The 24,477-nt window shown below is 40.0% G+C and overlaps 1 protein-coding gene across 6 annotated transcripts in view; it reads left to right on the top strand.

Moving 5' to 3' along the window:
• Nucleotides 1-19,711, top strand: part of LOC137989079 (uncharacterized) — a 53,564-nt gene extending 33,853 nt beyond the window's left edge. For 3 of the 6 annotated variants that reach the window (XM_068834968.1, XM_068834963.1, XM_068834967.1), the window contains 12 exons: nt 40-261; nt 1,160-1,190; nt 1,606-1,844; nt 3,419-3,785; nt 5,358-6,326; nt 8,436-8,657; nt 9,141-9,202; nt 10,358-10,401; nt 10,698-10,763; nt 11,366-11,487; nt 12,175-12,466; nt 16,776-19,709. In XM_068834968.1, coding sequence (XP_068691069.1) covers nt 40-261; nt 1,160-1,190; nt 1,606-1,844; nt 3,419-3,785; nt 5,358-6,326; nt 8,436-8,657; nt 9,141-9,202; nt 10,358-10,401; nt 10,698-10,763; nt 11,366-11,487; nt 12,175-12,466; nt 16,776-16,950 — 2,811 coding nt within the window. In that variant the 3' untranslated portion in view covers nt 16,951-19,709. Of the gene's footprint in view, nt 1-39; nt 262-1,159; nt 1,191-1,605; nt 1,845-3,418; nt 3,786-5,357; nt 6,327-8,435; nt 8,658-9,140; nt 9,203-10,292; nt 10,402-10,697; nt 10,764-11,365; nt 11,488-12,174; nt 12,467-16,775 lie in introns of those variants that run through there. The other 3 variants (XM_068834966.1, XM_068834965.1, XR_011120856.1) reach the window with 3 other exon arrangements.
• Nucleotides 19,712-24,477: the final 4,766 nt, after the last annotated feature.

Here is a 24,477-nt window from a genome sequence, read left to right as displayed (position 1 = left end):
TTTTTATTGGAATTTTCATTTCTGTACTTTTCATTCTAGTCAATTAGCTCAATGTCAGACAGCCTTTCTTTCGCACCAACCGAAGTTTATTTCTCCCCGTCCTCCACACCAAGGAGATTGTCCATGGCTAGTTCAGTTGCGTTGTCCGAGCACCAATCCAGGTCAAAATTGTGGGAACTTCCCGAATTTGGTGACTCGCCTGTTTCTTCGCCACCGAGAACTCCGCCACCAGAGCCAGCAATGCCCTCCACCCCTCCCCTGGTAAGGTTACTATGTGAAGACTGTTTTCAAAGAACCGTGAACTTTTTGCTTGCAGGGTGCGTCATGCACTAATCATTGGATATGGATCCATTTGTAAACAGTTATGCTTGAGATTAATTCATGGACAGTAATTGCTGGATATCACAAAGCTTCTGAATACCATTTGTCACACAACGCACTGCATATGGGATGCTTGCTGTGCAGGCTAGCCCACTAGATTGACGGACCAACCCACTCATGTACACCATTTAGCTAATCGTATTTATATTTTTATTGTATTTGAATAATAATAATAATAATCATCATCATCATCATAATAATAATAATCATAATAATCATAATGATAACAACAATAATAATAATAATTATAATAATAATGATAATGATAATAATAATATCTGGCTTGCTACTCGCCCTTTCTCGCAGTCAGAGACTGAATTGCTAAAGGCGCAGCTCAACGGGGTCGGACCGAAGGAGCTGTGCAGCCGGCTAGTCGTTCAGCCACTGAACACGACCCATGCAGAGCATGGAGCACAGCAGCACAGCCAGATGGAGTAAGTTGTAAGCTGGGAGTTGATTTTGCCGAGGGAGGAAAACCGGAGGGCCCGGAGAAAAACCCTTGGATAAGATTGAGATTGATTGAACGTAGGATGTGATCCCCGGTCCGCAGAGGTGGGAGGCATGAGTGTTACCACAGGGCCATCCTTACTTCCCTTGAGAATGACAGTTATCGCGGCAATTAACTTGGCAATTACTTAGATAGCGTAAAACGCCTGCGAGTTTTATTAATGTTTTTTTTATGAAATATCTTGTTACTGAACATGTCCCATTTTTGTGAGCCACACGTGTCCTTTTTTTGACATTGTGTAAATTCATCATACTTTTGTTTGTTTTCGAGGAGGAAGAGTCCGATGAAGAGCTGAGTGAAGGTGTAGTGTTTTTAATACTAATAGTACGTAGGTTGATCTCAAATGTTTGATATTTAATGTGTTTTATTAATATCTATAATAGGCCAGTTTCGTATTCTAACGGCTGGACTGGATCTAGCATGAAAATGGCCTATTTAATATGCCTAACATATTTGTTTCATAAGAATACTTTGTTCATATTCCCAGAAAACATATGTCGAGGAATTTCTCTGTGTAATTCCCTGCAGTGAGGGATTAATCTGTGTATATAGCTGTGTAATGAGAGATTATCAGGGTAAAGTACACCTACACACATTGTATTGTTTTTAAGAGGTGTCTAAGGTCATGGACAACAAATAGTGTCCTTTTGTTGTGTCCGAGTGTAATCCAGGCTTATGGTTTTAAGTTATGATTTTGTCATCGTTTTTCGTAACAGATGAGAAAGCCAAGGACGAGCCAGTACAAGGAAGCCAGGCCTCCTGCGATCAATGCACTGGTGCTCTCAAACAAGAAGGAAAGAGAAACGTCCCTTTTATTCCAAGGTTCCGGAGAGGCAGACTGGGTAATATATCAATCGACAGCAAGTCGTTATGGTCTGGCCATGGAGGTCCCGGTTATGCTGCTCCGGTTGTTAGAAAAGTGGCTACGGAAAACTCTGAACCAAAGAGTTTTAAGGTAATAGGTCGATAGCGCCCGCATAACATGCTGTCATCCTTTATAGTTGTTGCAGTCAAGCCAAGTGGCCTCGCGAAACTAGGGACAAATTTCACGGCAAGAAGAGCATAATTTTATTGTAAACGAAGAATTGTTGGTTTAGAAAAACGTTTTCTTCCTAGTAAAAATGGTGAAGTTGTTTTTTGGTTCATATGTCCAAGTGAAACCAGAAATAATTATGCGTGAACACTTTAAAATACGGCACCCAGTCCCTCAAATTATTTTGTGTTTATTGGTAAACAAATTACGGTAGGTTGTCCAGTAGTTCCTCAACAAAAGGAACTCTCGACTCCAACGCGAAATAAGTTTAAAATTATAATTAAAATTGTATCTGATATAAATAATTTTTAGAATCGCCTATTTTTGTTTTTAGATTTTGCGGTTTTTTGTCATCTCGAATAACTGTAACATGTTACGGTTGCACTATTGTTATTAATATAAATGTTATGTGAGTCAAAACAATAGTGTTTTCGCTTATGTGGCCAGCAGCAAATTGCATACTAAAACAAAAGGAAGCACTTTTTATAAAGTTGGAGTTAAATTCCCAAAAGAATATTTTACTCGTCCAACACGACCCCTCCAACATGGCCGCTGTGAGGTCATGTTAAAACAATCAAGTAGGCAACCATAACACATCACAGTTGTTCAAGATGGCGGCGCCCAGAAAATTTGAAAGTGAATATACTCTTTATGAAAAAAAAGGTTCACACAAATGTTTCCAAACATTGCTTCCTTCGGTATAAAAATTTATCCCTTTGAGATTGGCATAGGTCCATGCAGATATACCAGGCAACACGTCCTTTTTGGGACGTAAGTTGAATGGGAAAAAAATATTTAAGGAGAATCCGGACCTTGATTAAAAAGACAAACGCAACTAGATTCATTTTGACAACGTTTCGACATCGTCCGATGTCATCGTCAGGCAACGAAACGAAACGAAACGAAACGTCGAAACGTTGTCAAAATGAATCTAGTTGCGTTTGTCTTTTTAATCAATTTTATCTCAAGATCTAGACTTATTAAAATCCAGACCTTCCGGCAACAATTAAATCCTGTAAAATCATGCTGAGAAGGCACATCACTGCTTGATTTAAACAAATGGTACTCTGGGCAGAAATAAATTTTATTTTCGATAAAATGACAAGGATTTAGAGTGCGCTAGGCGCACCGCAAGAGAAAGGAAGATGAAAATGACAAAGGATTATGAAAGATTGAAGTGATCGTCACACTTATCTGGACAATTTAAGCCACAGCTGAACTGGATCTAGCATGAAATGGAGGCTAATGCGGGCAAATTAATTTGTGTGAAAAGATTTGCCAGCATTAGCCTCCATTTCATGCTAGATCCAGTCCAGCCGTGAGGATTTGAAAATGGTCTGTTGTCTCTAATAGACACCTAAATCATTCAGGCAGTTTCAACGCGATTCGAACCCATGACTCTTTAGGATGCCAGTGTAATGCTCTACCAACTGAGCTATGAAGCCACAGAGTTGGGAGGAACTGGGACTGGGATAAATATCATTTTCTACCCTTAGCCAAGACATCCTCCAAAGCCAGTTGTAAAGAAAACAAAGAAATCAAAGGAAAATGAAAAAGAGGATTCTGTAGAAAGGTCTGGCAACCAAGATGGTTACAAGAGTGGCAACGAGAGCACAGAAACTAAAGAAGACATGAACGTGGATGATGCTGTGAGCCAAAGTAAGAACGATGATGCTTCATACCGGCCCACGACAAACGCACATGTACTGAACATGCCAGAAGGTGGAGGAGAAACGCCGTCCAAGGGTAGTAACCCAGGTGGCTCTTGGCTCTCAAAGAAACCCCTTGCCACGATACAGAATGGAGTGCATGCGCAAACGAAAGAGAACCAAACAAAGGCAACTGATACTGGAACAGCGAAAGGTACAGTATCCTACCAAGGTGTCTCCACTTCTCTGGCCGAAGATTCCAGAGTTACAGATTCGTCCCGAGCATTTGTTGTTGTTGTTACTATGCTTCCTTTCATGCGTTAGATTCCATTTCCCGATCAATGCTTTTTTCGAGTGGGTAGGAGGGGATATTGCGTTGTGCAAACCCCAAAATGATGGCTGTGCATTACAAGTGGGTAAAATGATACACCAAAAATCTATGCACAATGATTAAAAACTTCATTAACGAAAAAGCAACACGGACCGCCGTTAAGCAGGTTACGCACGAGCAACTGTAGTTTTCCTCGGCAAGTGTCATGGACAATTTTCGTTGGGTCGTGTGATGCCACAAGTTTCCTTTCACAAGTTTTGCGTTGACGAGTTTTATTTGCTCGTGTGAACAAATAAACGAGTTTGCTTTGACAAGTTTTCACTGACGCCAGCGATACAAGTACGCAGAGGACAACGAAAACCGAAAACGCGGGGCGCCAAAAAAGAAAAAAAAAAACATTTTTCAAAAGTACATTTTTCAGTAACGATTCCAAGCTTAATCATAAAGATATACAGTCTTCTACCTTTTAGTGCAGCAATATCTAAATTAGGAAATTCAGCTCTTAAGTGGTTTCTTGTTTCGATCCCTCTAGTAATCTATTTTGGTACTCCACAAGGTTTCTCTTAGCCTACATAGCCAGCGTTTCCGTGGGAAAACATGAAAGATTTTTCGATTTTTCGACCGCGGGAAAAATGAGCGAGAGAAAAATCTTTCATATTCCCCGCAGGATAGCTTTCTCTTGAGCGTAGGGGTTCCAGGGGAAGAGTGATGTAGCAAGCACGAGAGCAACACCACTGAGCTCTCCGCAATTTGAAAAAGAACACTAAACAAGGAAAGCTTTTTTTTTTTTTTACTCTCCAGTATATAAAACTTGTCAAAGAAAACTTCCTTGTGTGTAACCGGCTTTAGGTTCACAGTGAAAGCGACATTTGTAAGAATTATCGTGTGACTTTAGTATTATTTAACAAATAGATTCCATGTTGCCGTGCGTCTGTTCAGTAATATATAGATCACAGATGACGTCAAAATGTGGTAAGAACAAAATAGGGGCACATGAGGCGATAGCCGAGTGTGTCACTGATGTTATTACCAGATTTTGACATCTTCTGTGATCTGTTACTGAACAGACGCACGGCAACATGGAGTCTATTTGTTTTATATAATAAAAAATTATACCTTATTTGCATGAAAGCTGATGGTGACGTCAATCGTGCGTCGGTCCTCTTATCGATCATAGCAGGAACCAATCAAAATGCGATGATAACTTGCGTTATTATATAAAGAATTATAGTATGATAGTAAGATTATACCCACATTTCACTCTTGCTCACCACAGAGTTTCCAGTATCTTAGTAGTTAGAACATCCGTACTATATCATGGAGAGTAGTGGGTTTAAATCCCATCTGGGGCTCGGATTTCTCCGAGTTCCCATTTGACGATACATATCGTAATATCTTTTATGTATTTCTCACATTACTCGTTTGGGTGACTTTAGTGTTCCATTTTTCCCGTAGATGAAGGGGGTCCGCAGGATGAAACCGAGGGTAACAAAGTCAAGACCCAATTAAGTGGCAAGACAATAGTATGGAATACTGCGGAGGAGATTCAGAATGAAGATCAAAATTCTGCATTAGATGGTACAAACGAAAAAAATGGAGAAATTTTAAAAACACAGAGAAGTGAAGAGCTTCCAGACATAGATTATTCTATGGTGAGTTACACAGGCCCAGTTTTTGAGGAGCTGCAACACGGACAAGGTAAAGTCTCGGAAAGGGCGGAAGTAATGGACGCCATCGACGAACATGACGAGGTTGAAGGAATCGATGAAGCTGGGACTTCATGTGGGAAAACGCGGTTATCGTCTTTGCTTCATGGCAAGGGAGGTGAACAAGGGCAAAAGAAAGTGAAGGCGTCCGGTGGTGATAATCGACGGCAGCATCGAAACCTACGACATTTAGCAACTCGCAGAAATTCACCCTTTTCAAGAGTGCACAACAGCAATGTCACATTTAAAGAAAGCGTATTACCGGTTTACAATGGCAGAAGGCGCACCGATTCGCCAAGTGAAATTTCTAAGAATTCTATGAACGTAACTCCGGTGACGATTTTTGCGCTAGCCCGAAACAGGCGGGAAAATACATCACAAAAACATGGACGGTCCGTGAATGGAAGTTTGAGACAGAAAAAAGAAATGACAGAGACTTCCAATTTAAGTAAAAAGGAGGCAGATAAGGGCATTTTTGAGCTCCATAACGATGATATTACGCAATTTATGGACAAAACGGATTGGAAAAGACCAGCTTATCACGGTACTGTTGACATCTCTAGGCCCCCCAGCGTGCAGAAAAGTGAGAGCTCTCTCATGCGATGGTGCATAAAGGCCCTGAAGAAGGTGGACCTAGAGGTGCTTTTTCCTCCAAAGCCAACCCGTCCAAAAAGCTCTCCAAGTTCCGTGAAATCAGAAACAGCCAAAAAAGAGAGAGGTGCGGTTGTTGTATTATGTGCTTGATATATATGGGTTATTGACCAAGTGAGAGGTCAAGATGGCTGGATATTGGCTAAGTTCTCTTTTTTTGCGTGTTTATGGACCGAGACGAAGTCGAAACCGTAAACAAGCAAAAAAAGAACGAGACCAATGTCCAGCCGTCTTGACCGAAAAAAACTTGGTCAAGAAAGGATTTACCCGGAAAGAAACCTCTCTCTAAGTAGAGAACCAACAAACTCAACCCACATACAATGCTAATTATGAAATTGGAACCCAGGCCACATTGGTGGGAGGCGAGTGCTCTCACTATGGAGTATAAGCAAAGACGACGGCTACGGCAACGAAAACATCATTCCAAAATATAACTTAACGCTTTCGCAAGTCTTTGAAGATTATTCCGTCTTCTTCACCTTGTAAAATACGTGCGAACTATCCTGTAACTGGATCGGTACGAACGCTTTTAAAGTCAAAACGGAAAATGAAGGGTTCATTGTTATTTTCTCAAGTTGTCGTTGAAACCTAAGATTTGGTGATTTCACATTGTTGTTGGAGAACGTCAGAGAAATGCACGGAAACGCAGGGCCCATTTCTGGAAAGTCTCGTTAACGTACTGTGCCCGAAATATCAATTGTAAAACTTCGATCCGCCTTTTTTAGAAAACTAGTTATTAAGATTTGCTTGAAAATAACGTACTGTCCAGATGTTTGTTTAACTTGGCACAATTGATATTCATGCACTGGACATTAAAAAAATGCAATTAAACAAAAATGGGGTCACCGTGCTTGTTTTCGCGGTGCATGGCCTTTATTTTAAGTGTCTTTTAACCGAATTACGCAAGAAGCGTTCGAAACTTGATCTACCCGCCAAAGCTACTGAATATTATTGAAAACTCGAGCTACTTGTTTGTCGGGGCTAAGATCTTTCAGTAAAGTGATTTCAAAAGCTAGTGAATATTGAAAACTCGAGCTACTTGTTTGTCGGGGCTAGGATCTTTCAGTAAATTGATGTCAAAATTGATGTCAAATCGCTTCATCGTGCAAAGAAATGTGAGCAAATTGGATCGCTAAATCATCACCTCACACTCTGAATGAGTGTCTGGCTCCAAATGCAGTTTAGTGTCATTTATATGTAAATACTACAACTTCTACTATCCAACTTTTTTTCTCCCTAATATATGTTTTCCGTATACCTATTACGAGTACATAACACCATTAAAAGGATGGGGGGGGGGGGGGGGAAGGGGCTCACCACGTTCGTTCAGGAGAAAATAGCCATTCCTTGTCTGATTAAGCTTGGCGACAATGAAAATCCGCCATTTTATCAATGTACGCGAGCTTATGCGCGTGCCAATGACGCAAGAAATTATGCGAAATAGGGTTGCGGAAATGGAAAACCAAGGAATCACCTTAAACAGATTTACAAGACCCGAAGAAACAACTGACTAATACGCCCGAAATGTTTCGGGACTTTCGAGAAACGGGCCCCAGGATACCACTTCGCACTGGTTCACATATTCCGTAGACGATATCTGTTTACACAGGTTACAGATACTCCTTTTGTCATTCAAGTTTGATAACGACTGCAACAAATTAAAGAACTCTTTGTTTCTACGGCCAATCAGGCTCTGAGCGGCACATTAATAGGAACAAAACTTGACAATGTCTACCCGGCTTAAATTAAAATATCTAATTTTATTGGATCCGTTCCATATGCTTCACCTGGATCTTTGTAAGGCTTCGTTCAATTGTTTTCTTTCTTTGTCTATTTTGTTCATTATCAATCAATCGATCATGCGTGGTCTTGCAAAATGAAGATTAACCCCAGCTTGATCCCTCCACTAAGCTTAAGCAAATTCTAAACGACGGTCTTTCGCTAGTCAGAAAACCATAAAATTCTCCTTTTATTCTAACTCATTTCTTTGTTTTTGGTACGTACGCGACAATTTTGGCTAACAGACAAGACATCATTGTGTTTTTGGTAATCAGCAAATTTCAGAACATTTTGACGTTTGCCGTTAACGCGAACCTTAAACTCTACTATTTTCGCAAAGTTTGAAAAGTTTTTTCTTGTAATTTACGATTTGCCAATTTTTATCTTTCTTGTATAGGCAACTCACTCCAGCTAAATAACAGCACGACCCAGCTGTCAAGATCCAAAACGGCGGACTCCATACTTAGTACTAAATCAAGTACAAAAGAACATTCGTGGGTTCATCATGAAGATAATCCGCCAACCAATGAAACTGTCAAACAACAATCACGTGACCTTAAGAGTGCCGCTTCTTTGGTGCAAAGTAGCAAATGGGAACAAGTGACATCGGACAGCGATGGTAAGTAAACATCGACTTCTTCGATTCCCATAGATTCAATAGAAGGCGACTGGCTGTAGTTTGGCCCAGAGCGTAACAATTTAGAGGAACAAAATCAAGACCGTGCACATCGCTGATGTCGCAAACTTTGTTTTATCAGTGAACGTTCAAAGAACTATCTTAATGCAAACTACTTGTAGATTGTGACATCAATCCGGTGCCAATCTTTTTCTTTGCGTGACAATACAAACGTAAACTTTCCAATCTCTGAGAGCCTAGAGAAAAAATAATATATTTTGAACCTGAGTGCCGAGGGTTATTGCAACGGCAAAGGTTATAATGTGACAGGTACCTACTGTACGTACATGTTGAACTACACCTTTCAAAAATGCCCTCACAGGCCATTTCACATCCAGAGGCTTATAAATAACAAACAAAAGCGTACTAGTTCTGCTATCACCTCAAGCTCAACCAACAGCAGTTGATCTTGCGTTTCATTTTCAGAGGATTTTCTGGATGGTTACCGAGCCATGCAATCCGGCATTGTTTTTCAAGAACCGGAAGAGGTACGTAACACTTGAGTCTTTTCCCCGTCCACAGAAAAGGCAGTTCCAGTTCAGTAACGCTATGACGTCAAGTTAGTTTCTTGTGATTGGTCATTGGGCTCCCGCTGGAGTCTCATTTGCAGGAAATTCAATCTGAAAATAAATCGGTCTGTGAAAACGCCTTGACAGGAATGTAGGGCTGTCGTTCGCTCCTAGTAATGCTAAGATGCAAAATTATACATTTTTGAAAGAACTTCGATCTTTTGGATTTAATTAAATACTGACGACAATCAACTCCATGACATTGAATAAGGAATTGTATGAAATTGGGAAGACAAAATGACCCGTCAGTTCTATTGTTGTTCTGATGGGCCTGTCTGGCAAAAGGGAAGCATCAAGGAAGCAAACATTTCTTATAAAATAGACATGAAAGATCCTCCTTACGGCAACTTCTTACCTTAAATCATATCAAAAAGAATTGTTTTGAGGGAGAGCATCATAATCCTCTTGGTTGAAATAAATAGGAGATAGAATGGATTACATGCAGAACGTTTTGGAATAGTCGCTAATGGATATCAGGGAAGTCGATTTATTATTATAAGAGAGAAAGCCTTCGAAGCCATTACACTTATCGTTGCATAAACAATCCAACAATACTGGCTAGCAAGTTGGAGCCAATATTTTCAGATTTTAAGTTCGAAGAATGCTGGCCAAACATGTGATTATCACATTTACCAGTGCTTTCGCTTAGCGGTGATAATGAACTTTGTGGGCGATATTTTGGTGTTGTCTGAAGAATTCTTTTGTTAATAACCGGGACATTTAACAAGAAAATGATAATATCAAATTCCCTCAAACCCCCCCCCCCCCCCCAAAAAAAAAAAAATAATAAAATAAAATAAAATAAAATTATCTTAAGCTCACAAACAGAATGACTCTGAGTAATGACGACCCTTATGTGGACAAGTTGTCAAAAGCTTGAAGAACTTCTGACCAACTTCTGTGTCGTGAGTATGCGTAAGATTGCGTGTGTTTAGGCCCCTCTAATTTGTATGCCCTTTGTTGGTTGTGCATATGCTTAATATCATACAAGTAAGAATCCGTTTTTAAGGTCTCTTGTGTTTGCCTGAGGGAGAAGTGCACTGACTCAAGCGTTCCCTATCATTGTGAATTCAGGATGATGTAAAAGACATGTCCAGAGAATCAGCTGGATTTGAAAGGTATAAATTGGTGAACGTTATTACGTTATTTATCACCTGTATATTTTGGTAAACGTTTTGAGATCGAAGTTAACCATTTTGTTGGAGATATTTATGGACGGGCGTTTTTTGTGCGCAAGTTAGACGAGAGCATTTTTCGTTCATTAAAAGTTATCCCTTAATATCATGAGTAAGGCTCAACATTTGCAAATTACAGCTTGAATATGCCACAAAAACGAACTTGATCTTCGAGCGTGCAAAGCTAAAAAAAACTTGGCAATGCCATTGTGCCAATTAAGTGTGGTTCGTTTTCACAGCGACATTCCCATGATAGGCACAAGTGACTACTATGGAGGAATTTGGCAAATCAAAGTGTTAGATAGGTGAGAGGCTTTGCATCTCTTGTACTTGATTTGTTTAATTTAAGTGGTCTCAGACAGGGGCTAAAGGTGGAATATTGTAGGACTCAAAGTATCCTTTAAGAGTTGCCACCTTTGGCAGGATCACAACACTGGGAACTCCGTGCCCTGTAGTCACTCTCAATGATATTAGGGTTTTTAAACGCATCAAAGAGATTGAGAAAAACCGTTGTATCGTTTCCTACGCCATAGTGTCCTTATCCGGGTACATTTGAGTTAGTGCTGGCGTGGGTGGGGCTCCAACCTTCCTCCGTTTGAAAGCCCAGTACTTTTCACGGACCTCACGTCAACCTTCGTTTTCATGCCGATGTTTGACCGCCTTACAAATAAAGCATTCTTTGCGAATTATTTATCCTTTGCGAAGCAGTTTGTGACATGTATCTCAAGCCTTGTGAATCTAGCGAAGTAAAAAAACTATCAACTTTATTCTGTTATGGTGCAGAATACTGTTCTCTAATGATGATGAACTTTATTTTTGTTTTATTTGGGGAAACTAAATTGGCTAATCATGGTGCACCTAATATCTATAAGACAAATAAAGTAAATTACTTTATGGTTTTATGCAGAGCTAGTCGGTTACAGCAACTGAGACAAGAACGGCAAAAGACCGCCAAAGAAAGAAGGCAATCTCTTGAAAGCAAACAGAGAGAGAAGTGGAAAAATTCAAGCCATCTTGAATGTGCACAAGGTATCATGGATTGTGTTTTTATTTCCATCGTGATGTTTTTTCGAGCCGTTAAGTTAAGAGCATGTTACGACATGGTTATTTTGAAAGATATGCTCAGAAGAGCCAAAATGTCTTGCCAAAGAGCAATATGTTTATCTCAAACACTACCAAGGACATCCCTGTCTCAGAAAAGGAGTCCATTTTTTTGGTGAAACGGATCCTATATTTGTTTGGAAATGGAAATGGAATTTGTTTACCCACGGAACACCTTAAGAGCGCTCTGGAGCTCATTCAACATGCGTCACTGCATTCCGGATCGAATTGGAATTTGGCAGTGTTGGTTTTTGAGGAGAAGGGAAAACCGGAGTACCTAGAGAAAAACCTCTCGGAACGAGGAGAGAATCAACAACAAACTCAACCCACGTTTGACGCCGGGACCGGGAATTGAACCAGGGCCACATTGGTGGCAGGAGAGTACTCTTACCACTGCGCCACCCCTGCTCCACAAATGATTAACAATATTTCAATTATTTTTTCTTGTACGTCCGCCATGTTATGTGCGTTGTCTTCCTGTTACTCCCGTGCGTGTAATGACATCAGAACATGGCGGACGCTCTTCTGAGAAATGGCCGTTTCACCGATTAATTAATATTACCAAAAAAAAAATGGCGTTCTGTAATCTTAGTTGTAATCTTGGTATTTCGACAGTTTCCAAATCTGAGGGGGTCATCGAATTCATCACACCACCACCCACAACTTCTTCACGTAACACCACACCTCTTCCCTCTTCGGATCTGATCCAAAACCGCCTCGTAAAGGAACGGGAATTTGCCAGTGAACGACCATACCGCCTTAGACTTAGCTCGGAATCCATTGGACAGAGACTAAACCCAGTGGCAAGGAACTTGATTAACCTGAAGAAATCCGATCATCACGTGTCTGATGTTGTCAATGTGTTACCCAAGCCCCCACCGTCAGCCTCGATCCCAAGCAAGTGCAGGTAAGCCAATAGAAGTGTTCAGTTGTCATATCTTTTTTTTCTGTATCTTTTAAAGCTATATAGACACCAGATTTGAAGTGGGTCGTGCCTCTGAGACAAGTATGCATGCATCACGCACTTTGTCAGACTCAAACCGTGAAAGGGATTTATTCGAAGATCCTCTTCCCAAAAAAAATAGATCATATATTTTGAAAGAAATCCAGGCCTACGCTTGTCTTCATGTGTATTGGCGTATTGTGCCCTCATTTGCAATGATCATTCCCTAGAGTTGTTACAATCCACTGTTTAAAGTATGCCTTTCGTATAAGGGAATTTTCCCTGACGTTATTGACATTTCGTTTCATTAACATACGAGTTTCCTCAGAGAAGCAGGGTTCTATCTAGGGTATTTGAGGAGTAGATCCTCCCTCCCCCCCCCCCCCCCCAAATGCCCAGCTTCCCCCCAAAAATATTGGTATCATTGCAGTATATAAGTAACTATACCGGAAAAATCATCCAGACGCGACGAGGTCAGTGCACATGAAGTAAGTATTTCCTGTCTAAGGACACTACATGACAAGGAACATGGAGTATTACAAACTACTGGCCTTAGAGCAGGCTCGGGTATTGTACTGTACATTCTGTTTATGAGTTGAATAGCGACAGCATGGACAAATTTGTCACCAGAAAACCACGGAAAGGAGACTCTGATCTACACACGTCATCAGAATGTGATTTTGATTGTGCTTTGCAACCACCAGAAAAGGTTGCCACAACATCGAGTTCGACTAGCACAGGTCAACCAAGAAAAAGACACGGACCATGTGAATCTGATTGTGCAGTAAAACCACCAGAAAAGATTGCAGCAACATCGAGTAGAAGCACGAATAACAAGCCGAACTACAAGAAGAATTTAACCTAAGACGTTTCATGGAAAAAGAAACACTGTTGGATGAACTTTACTTCAACTTTGAAGGGTATGGTATGTACTGTTTGCGAGGTCTATGAGAAAGTACCTGTACAAGCTAAAGGTGCATGGGTAACACGTCCTGTAAACAACTGGGCGAAGGCTACAACCCTGTTGGCAAATCATGAGAAAAGTGAATGGCATCTAGCAGCAGTAGAGAGAAGGGCATTTTCTCAGTCTGCAGAAAAGCGTAGTGATGTTATAAAACTGATTGTAACAGCCAGCGAGGAAGAAAAGAAAGAAAACCGGAAAATGATGAAGAAGCTCATCCGATCACTGTATTTCCTTGTAAAACATCACATTCCCCACACAACTACATTTGAAGGTCTCGTTACCTTGCAGATCGAGAATGGGGATATGTTGAAAGCGCATACAGAAACATTCCACGTAATGCAACCTATGAGTCATATTCCACAATTGTAGAACGTCTTACAAGCATCAGCAAGACTATGGAAAACAGCCTCTTCGACAGTTTGAAAGGAAGCGTCTATTACTCGATAATGGTAGACGAAAGCACCGATATAGACTCCTAGGAAGAACTGTCAGTGTGTGCACGTTGGCTATACATCACAACTAGCCAGTGGAACACTTACTTGGTGTCATACAAGCTAAGGGAACTAATGCTGAAGCTATCGCTGGTTATATTTCTGAGTTTTTGCAATCCAGAAGCATCACATTTGAGAAAATGCGTGGTCTTGGTTTTGATGGTGTTAGCACCATGTCGGGTAACAGGACTGGTGTTCAGACACGCCTGAGGTTGCATGCACCAAGCGATGTTTACGTACACTGTCGTTGCCATCTACTGCAACTGGCTGCTGTAAATATTCCGGGCGAACACGCAGAGGTAAAGCGAGTCTTAGGTATAATATTAACAATTTGGACAGCATTTTACTATTCACCCAAGAAAGCGGAAAACTAAAGGAGATTCAGGCTGAGTCTCAGTGTCCTGAAGTCAAGATGCAGAAACCTAGCGATACTCGATGGTTAGCCCGTGAAAGGGCCGTGCGTGCTGTACGGCTAAGTTTGCCAGCATTGGTGAGTACTTTCAAAGAGATTTATGAAGAGACAGGTGACGCAGAAGCACATGGCATTGCTATTCTCTCGACCAAATACAAGACTGTGGCTTTTATCTACATGCTCTGTGATGTACTGCATACTGTCGCGGCACTGCAAGCCAGCGTACCAGCAATGGTTGAGAGCACTACTAGACGGTTAATGGAGTTGAAGGAGAACGTAAATACCTGCACGTGGTTCAAGAATCATTCTTCAGTGTTCACTGATGATGCGCAACTTGGAACAAAGAACATTGTGGCCACAGAGGAAGAAAAGAACTTTTTTTCTTCACAAGGTCTATCGTCGGTACGTGCAAAGTATTGTTGACCACATTAATAGAAGGATCGAGTCTACAGATCTTATCTCTGCTATGTCTATTTTTGATCCACAACATCTCCCAACTGACGATAAATTGGCAGACTATGACATAGAAAAGATACGAACCCTAATCAATTTTTACAGTGTCGCACAAAGAATCCAATTTCAGGGAGAAATAGGCATCTCACAACCTGACATTAACGCTGAGGATACGGAATCAGAATGGAAGCTGTTTCGCCAAGTCTTTTTTGTGAGGTACAAAGACAGCACCTTACAACAAGTGCTCTCGAAATTGATAGACAGTGGTAACTGACATTGCCACTGCTTTTCCGAACTTGGCAAAGGTAGCTGCGATTGTAAATGTATTACCGGTGACAACGGCCACTGTTAAACGTTCCTTCAAAGCCATGAAGCTAATTAAAACAAGGCTCCGCAGTAGGCTCGGTGCGGATGCACTTGAATACACCATGTGCATTTGCATCGAAGGTCCTGACCGGTTGTCAGATGATGTCCTGGAGTCAGTGGTTGATCATTACAAAAGCTTAAAGAAGCGCAAACTGGCTTTGTAATTCAGTTCAATTTCAATTCAACCTTTTAGAGAAGGAAAGTACATTTAGATCCTTAAGTTGATCAGGGGGATTTTCCAAAGATCAATTGACATGATTTGTTTACCAGTATTTGTTTTCACACTCGATTAGACACATTGTCAGTTAACAGTCGCATCTACCCCGGTCAGTTTCTATGTGCAGGTTTACAGTTATCTAGAATTTTGCAGTAGTTACGAGTATTGGTAAGAAATGGAAAAGTGCCGTTGTTGAGTTTATTGCCTTTGTTGAATTTATATATATAGCGTTCAAATTTTCCAGCGATAGCTCAATATGCGATGTACTTTCAATATTCAGTACTTTATTTTCGGCTGATTGATTAGAAAACGAGAGCCCTATTCTAATGACGCAAAAATTCTCCTATATTTCATCATTCATTCACGTGCACCTACTTACAACTAAAGCTCCGAAACAGCTAGATAGCTCAGGCAGAGGGTAGAGCAGTTCAGCGCAATCGCAAGTCGTTGAGCTCGTGTTACTCTTATTCCCGGATTTTTGTCAGGTTTCTTAGCAACTACGTATGTATGTGCTCTCAACTGCGATAATCATTCTTGCTTAGTGTCATTACAACTACTTAATAATACCTCGTACATGGATGCCTCTTCTGTTAGATGATGCACGAATTGCGCAGTGATAAGGGCACTCGCCTTCCACTATTGTGGCCCGTGGTTCGATTCCCAGACTCGGCATTATATCTGGGTTGAGTTTGTTGGTTCTCTACTCTGCTCCGCGAGGTTTTTATGTGGGTACTTTGGTTTTCCCCTTTCCTCAAAAACCAACCTCTGATATGATTTGGTTTCCGTCTAGTGTCCTCAATAGGACATTTCCGAGTTCATGTCTGCCTCATCTTGAAAGCGAGTCTCAGTGCGAAGTTTTTCTCATGAAAATGAAGTTTTCATTCATATGTGCGCTTCGCACTTAGCCTCGCTTTGAAGAGGAGGCAGACATGAACTCGGAAATGGCCTATTAGTTCCTAGCGCTAAACACAGTTGCCAAAAAAAGTCCCGTTCGCTAACAAAATGATGACAGCAATCTCGCCTTATATCGCACAAGGATTCCAGTCCGTACAAATTCACGAACGATGTATTTTCCCAAGTAACTGTCAACTTTTTTGTCAATTTTTACTCATGAGTTTGTGCGGTCTGGAACCCTTATGCGATATAAGGCGAGATTGCTGTCATCATTTTGTTAGCGAACGGGACTTTCGGCGTGATGCCCAAGGAGTTTGCCAAGCAGAAAGGTCTCTGATGAGTCCCTTGGTCGGGATGAAACGAGCTCCGTAAGACTAACCACGAACAATGTATTTTCACAACTAAACACAGTGGACACTTAAATAAAGATCGTTACTATGGACGCTCATCGAATCTTCTTCTGCTTTACGTTTTAGTCGCTATGTCCTTGTCGCACAACCAGATGACAAGCAGCCTCAGATACAGGCCACAATGATGGAAGAAACACTACTAATGGTTCGTTTTCCAAGAACAAGAATACGCAGAAAACGTCACAACAGTGCTACTTCACCGAAAGTACTTTCAAACCGCAAAGTCACAATAGAATCTTGAACATGAGATGAATATCTTGACGAGGAGTTGGCCGGGGACGGATTTTGTTAGAAAACGAAAAAACACTAAGCTGTAGGGGCTGCTTGCTTGAAAAAGAAAGTTCGTAGTACTGAGATGGTTAGTTTTCGTGCGGTTTACCTGCAGAAATTTATGTTAGGGTTGTAGTTTATACGAATGGTAGAATGAAGCTACTGAAAGACCAGCCGCAACCATGCTGTTGTTGTTGTTGTTGTTTTTTTTATTTTATTTTCTCTTATGGACGTTTTGGGTGCATCTAGAAATCATGATGTCACGATCTTCCTCTTTTCATGTGAACAGCCTCAAAGAAGCGAATTGTTCGAAATGCTTTTGTATCGGGGGTTTCAGTCTGAAAAAAACTGCGGAGTTCGTACTGTCAAATTACGTGAAGCAAGTTCAGTTTTGAAAACAGATTTTTGCTTCTCCAATTGAGTAGTGGAAGGGCGGGGAAACTTTCTGGAAACCTTAAGTTTCGAACGCAATTTTTTCATGTCTCTATTTCTGCTTCACTCATTGTATGCTGTCTTGTTCTTATGTCTTGTGTGTAAGAATTATGATAGTAACTTTAGTTTCAGATTTGCCTATGTAAAGGAATCCAGGTGGCCCTTGGATTCCAGATCCTAGCCCAAGGGATCCCGGATCCCGAGCCGTGGATTCCGGATTCCAAACTGAACGGTTCCACCGAAATGGATCCTTATGATTCCGTCGAAATCCGTGGATTCTAGATTCCATACAACCTTGGAATGGATTCCGGATTCCACGCTCTGGATTCCGGATTCTCAAGCTTCACATTTACTGCATTCCGGGTTCCTTCACACCGGGCGATTTATAATTATCTTTTCTGTGGGTCCAATTCTTTAACTTCCCAATTAAATATTATATTTCATCCATGCTTAACAGGCCACTTGTCGCGATTTGCCCCTTTGGTTATTACATGTAGCCTTCACTCTAATTTACTTTATAGTTCATATAATGACCCCTTTTGAATGTGTTCCGAGTAAGTGAGTGTAGTTTAAAAAACATGTTGTTGTTGGAAGCGCCCTGGCAAGGGAAACATGGAAATATTTTCAAGTTCTTCAGACAGAAGCTGTTTCTATTGTAGGACTATTGATTGTCCTCGCTTACAGGATTAGCGACCGCACAGTTTTGAAAAAATGAAGTGTTTCCACAATACACCCGTCGTTGTGATTTTTGTCCTTCGCAGGTGAAGTTTAATTTGAATTTTTTTTTTTGTTTTCAACAAAAATTTATGACTAGCATTACAACAAAGTGCAAAAATGCAATGCAAAAGAAAAGAAGAACTACACCCGGTTAGTTTTGAAATGCAATGTTAAATCCGCCATTTTCAACGATTAACATAAGAGACCAAATCGACCAACTCAATGTTGTTCCCAGTTTAAACCCTTTAAATGCAAATACAATGCACCAAGAATCTCAACCCCGGGAGATTGAATTTCGTACAACATTGAGGTAGCCGATTTGGTCTATGAACCCAACTTCACGTAACTCGTTTTCGTGAACATGATGAATCAGCTGGCCTCACCATATCATTCTTTTTCCAGGGAAAAAAACCTTTACTACTGTGTCCTTTTTATTGCCTATATCCTTAAATAAATCTTGTTAATAGTGAAGGACGTAATAAGGATTCGTTTGTGAAAGTAAATGACGATTTACTCTCCCTTCGCGCATTGAATGATTAACATGCAATAACTGATTATTTTGAGTTCAAAGCGCTGTGACAAAGAAGTGCAATGAAACAGTAGTTTGTTATTTGCACCCATTGCATGGAAATTTTTTTCTTGGCGTTCGGGTTTTTTTTGTATTTTTACAAAATGTTAAACAATCTTTGTTTGTTTTTTGTGAAAGAACTAATGACCAAAAGGGCGGGTCCCGTTTGGGTTTCTACTTTGTCGCGAAGCCTTGGAGCGTGACACCATGCATTTAAAAGGAATACACGAAATCATTTCCAATGGACCATCACATCGGTAGAACAGGAATCAGCCCAGTTCCAGGTAAGGAGTGTTCAAGTCTTCTGGCATGGTAATCGTCCTTCCCTAATCGTAACCCTATCTGGTTTATGGGTTAAGATAAGAGCTACCAAGCTACGGAAAGTGTGTTTCTTTTGCTTGTCGAGGCTGTTTATTTAGGTTGGAAATTGGAGGGAACGCGATTTATGCTCGTTGAATTCGTTGCTTCCTATTCGTGTTTAGTTCGCTGGGAAATCCTACGTTGTCTTTGAGTTGCTGGCAAAGATACTGGATTCTGGTGACGATTAATCTACAAAAATGTCAAATACAGTAGCTTTTCAACGCTCTAGGTGTACCTCAGAGGTCAACTGCAATGCAATGTTTCCTATAGTGCATGCCACTCTCAAAACTTTGCTGTGACCATGATGCAAGTAACAGAAGATCATTGTAACGAATTAACCAGTTTGTAATCATTGGTGATAAAGCAGATTCATATTTGTTGTTACATAGATAAGTATTTTGTATGAATACTCTCAGTTTACTCATTCAATTCTTCTGGAAAAGATCGAACTGATCCATCAAATTTCCCTCAATTACCGTTCTTGTGAGTGCTTGGTTGTATTTCTCAAGACGGTGAAAGCATTGCCGAAGAAAGCAGCCTTTCTTGGTCCCTCGTGCATGTTTGGTGTGTGAGTAAGGGCTGTGTCGAACTTGCCGAAAAAAACGGCACCAATAGCCCTTTTCACGGTTAGTTTTTCGTATTTGCATTACAATGTAATCTAACGTGGATGCGAGGCAATTTCGGGTTAAAACTACAAAATAGCCCGAAATTACCTCACACCCATGCTAGATTGTATTGTAATGCGAATGAGAAAAACTAACCATGAAAAGGGCTATTCAAACGCCGATTTTCTGCCGTGTCGAATCAAGTGCATATATTATTGTAATGTATGGACATAATTTCTTACTGACTACGCATGCCCTGAAGCAGCATTAGCTAGCATTGACAAGACAACGTTTTATGAAATAAATGCGGCACAATTAAACTCGACGTCTGAATTATATGTCGAGATTTTATCGAACTTAAGTCAAACTCAATTCAATTGAGTTCGACACGGCGGTAGTGCGACACTTGAATGGGGCCTAACCAGCGTGAGAAGGAGTTGTGAGCTTTCACCATGCAGTTTCGAGCGTTAGCGCTTTTCAGAGCGAATGAGCAAACCCGCAAAACTTCAGCTCACAAATCCTTTTACCTTCATCAATTCGAATTCGTTAATTTTATAAAGCCAATTTTTCGTGATTGAACGTCACCAAAGTTTATCCCCCCAGTTTCTTTTTTAGAAACTATTTAAAGTGCTACTATGATTTGAAAAAAGAAAAAAAACCTTTTTTTCCCCTCAGATTTCGAAAGACTGATTGCTTTAACACCCGTCTAGCAAAATTTTCAGCTTTGATTTTGATCCAAAGGCTGTTTTCTTTGAGTGTGAGAAGCTGGGAATAGAATGAGAGTAGAGCATAACTGTTCAAAGGTTATGTCACACGTTTTGGTGCTCATTATATCAAGAAACTGCCAAACTTATAAACAGGTTATAATAGACCTTTTTACCGATACGGCGGCCATTTTGATTTCTATTGTTTCGAATAGCTATTATGGGATGCCCAGGGGGCAAATAAACATTAATTTGTCCCCTGAGCATCCCATAATGTTTTTCGAAACAATAGAAATCAAAATAGCCGCCGTATCCGCAAAAAGGTCTATTGGTGATAGGTTCTTATATTATTTAAATTATGAATAAAATTGTGAAGATTGTTATAATTTTGGATGATAAGCAAACAAGCAAGCCTTCTTTATCAATGCCAATCAAATTTGATTATGGATATCTTTATACAAAACCCCTTATTGCTTCATGCAAAATCCTGCAATTGTACTTAAAGCATTTAATAATTTAAATTGAATATGAAATAAATATACTTATTAAACACATTTACTTGCATTCGGTTTTGAAATCTTCTTGTTTGCGGTAACTGTATATACAATTTTAATACTTTTAATACCAGACAGAGGTAAAAGTGAGACTTTTGGACTTAATTCATGGTAATCAAAATTGTTTTATGTAAATGATTACTGCATATGGCACCTAGTATCCATAATGACATTTGATACAAAATTGACACTAAATAGACCAATTTCGATATATTAAAATTCAGTCCTAAACAAAAGGCATCATCTCGAGGCTCAGGGGAATAAACCCATACAAATCCTTATATTTATTCCCCAGAGCCTCGAGATGATGCCTTTTGGTTGGGACTGAATTTTAATATATCGAAATTGGTCCATAAGCAACCACGCTTTCCATGTTTATTAAGTCTTCCAGAAAATTACTTACAATGAACACCGCCACAAATAGCGAGCTAATCTAGGCAGGCGGTGTTAAGGACATACAAACGCGAATTACTAATTGAGGGCGTTAAAGAACTCGATTTTGAATACATAATTTGCCAAAAGAGGAAAAAAGTAATAAAAAGTGAAGAAAAATATAATAATTTATGATTGAATTATAATTAAGATGCCTTTTTTATTTCAGAGATAAGAGTGTTAGTGTCAGCATAACTGTCCAGAGTTTCTAAAGTTACAAATAGTAATGCCTGAATTTTCTTTTTGAATATGTGCTTTGGTAGTCTTCGATAGCTTTCGGGAATACTGTTCCAAATTTTAGCACCAACGATGGAAAAAAAGGTTTTTATGATGATTGAGCCTAGAATGTTTAATATAGTAGTTACCAGAAGATGCTGAGCGAGTATTGTACTGATGTATGTCTTGTGTACAAGTAAAAAGATTGCACATATTTTGAGGTGCAGAGTTAGTGGTTATATTAAGCATTAAGATTGATGAAAGTTTGAAGTAGAGCAACGTTGAGGTGCATTTTGTTTATCACGATTATGGACTATTGCCACTGATTTTCGTTCAGATTTTCAAAGTCTATGCAGATTAGTGAATAGTGAGAACCGGAATGACAACGACATCGTACTAATTAAAAACACTCCACTGTAGTAGGGTGTCGAAGTGGCTATCCACATGTACGCATTGCGTACCTAGTCATTATTTTATTTATTTATTTATTTTTTTCTTTTGCCAAAGACTGTAACATGCAGTGTGAGAGACGGACATCTTGAGTCGCAATGAAAGCTTGCGTGATTAATTTTGTTCCTTTTAACCCACATAATTGCATGTTCTTTATCTTTTAGATTGTTGACAACAAGAATCTGATCGATATGAGAATTCTAAGTGTTATTCATGTGCTATTTCACGTATTTCTCGGAACGAGCACCTGTACGGAGATCCGAGTAACAGCCGAAGATAAATCGACGATCATCGGTCGAACAATGGAGTACAGTCTCGATTCATTTTCGTACCTCATCGTAGAACCCGTGGGATAAAATCACACTGCAAAACTACCAGAAGGTTGTCATTCAGATGGAGATCATTTTTCTTGGTCGATCAAATACACTGTGGCATATGGGAGCAGATCAGTGGGAGGTCTTATGTTCCCTGGCTTCACGAAATATCAGGTACCGCCGCTAGATAATAAATAGATCATGAGTGCCCTTATTTTTGTACTTCAAAATGGTGGATGAGTCATACTGAAACCAATAGCACTATCCAATGGATAGTGATTTATCCGGTTGCAGTATCCACCTTTTGAATTGAACTGGTTCTTCGAAGGCCATTATTACTTTATCTGGTGGATACTGAGCCACTATCCGCCAGTTTCAATCTCTGCGAATATTTCAGTATTTGCCCTCAGAACTATGAATATGCTCACTCTAAGCACATCTAGTTAACGCGTGAAAGGGTGTGAAAAAATCTCGGTCAACGTGACTGGGAATTCACTCAATCAAAACAGGTCACAACGCCAATTGCGTCCATTTTGAAGTTTTAATAAATTACGATCTCAAATCTTCCTTGTATAAAGGAAAAAGGAAAGGAAAAGAAAGGTTCGGTTTTTAATTTAAGTGTCTAATCATCTAGCGCTCAAGCACTAATTGGGGACACTGTAAATTGAAATTAACAAATTAACGCCAATCAAATCAAATGTTGGTTTTTGAAGAGACGGAAAAACCGGAGTACCAACCTACATATAACGCAGAGTCTGGGAATTGAATCCGAGCATTGGTGGGATGGATCGAGGCGAATGCTCTCACTACTGCGCCACCCCTGCACCCCAACGAAAAAGGAAACTTTATTGAAAATGCAAAAAAAGAGGGCAGTAATATACTATTTTACCACAATTGCTAGTAATCTCGCAATCTAATTGGCTAATTTGCCGTTGTCGATAAGAGTCCAGACAACGCTGTACGCGTCAATTTGTCACGTAATGTAATAGCCAATCAGGGACGTCCATTTTGGGAAATAAAACAATCATATTGCAAGAAAGTTGTAGACATGTGTGTTGTGGACTTGTGTCATGATGTTGAATTTGTTGTCGACTCACTCGACTGCGCCTCGTGAGTCCACAACATTTTGACCACTGTGATGACGAATATCGTTGTCGACAAGAGTACAGACAACGCTGAACCACTTTCGATTTGTTAATTAGCTTATCTTCGTGCAAATTACTCTTAAGAAGTCCTTGTTAGCACTAATCTCGCAAGTGAGAAAAATTTGGCTGTAAAACGTGAATGGTCATGATAACTAGCACAAAGACAAATTTAAAAAAATGTGGCAAGTTTTGCATCAAGTCTTTTGGTGGTTTGCAACCAATCTCGAGAGACACAGGTAACATTGTAATGAAGCAAAAGGAGCTAATGATAAATCTTTATATGTTTTCGTCCACCAACATGGCGGCGATGACCCAACGTGAAATAAACTTTGTATACGAGAGTTGAAACCAATCCAAACGAAAAATGTGAAAAAATGTACTTTATTAGTCATGGACCGGTTGTTCGAAAGCCGATCAGCTTACCTGGATTAGTGTAAACTTTGCTTCCTTTTTTCAACTTTTTGGGGAAAGTTTCTTTCTGCTTATTTGTTTTTCAAGATTGATTTTTCTCAAATGTAAAACTTTGCCGAATGTTCGCGTTGACCATCATTTGGTAGCACAGACTGTAGAAAAACAAACACCGTGGTCAACTTTAATCTGGGATTAGCATTTAACGGCTTTTGAACAACCAGGCCCAGATGTCAAAAGCTTATTGATTTATTTAAATATCTGTGCTCAATCTAGTTTCCAGTGTATAATTAAATCTACCATTCGAGATTCGAGATTTCGAGTGTGTATACTCATTTTTTTAGAGAAAAAGATGGTTCGCTCGTTTGGAAAATCTCGATTTAAGTTTGGTCTTGAAACGCGGGTTTTAAATTTCCAATCAAACTTAAAAATCGTGTTTTTATGTTTGTTTTCACACGACAGGACGTTCGTTTCGGCAAATGTGGAGAGGTGATAGAGCCTTTACAGTTAATCCTGGTGCCCTTGGCAGACTCTCGATCCGTATAGGAAGTGAGGGAGAGCATGTCAATCAGAATCCTTTCCGTTGGTATTCG

The sequence above is a fragment of the Montipora foliosa genome, unplaced genomic scaffold (genome assembly GCF_036669935.1).
Source record: "Montipora foliosa isolate CH-2021 unplaced genomic scaffold, ASM3666993v2 scaffold_438, whole genome shotgun sequence".
NCBI lineage: Eukaryota > Metazoa > Cnidaria > Anthozoa > Scleractinia > Acroporidae > Montipora > Montipora foliosa.
The sequence above is the reverse complement of the archived record's forward strand: the minus strand, read 5'-3'. Positions and strand labels throughout refer to the sequence as shown.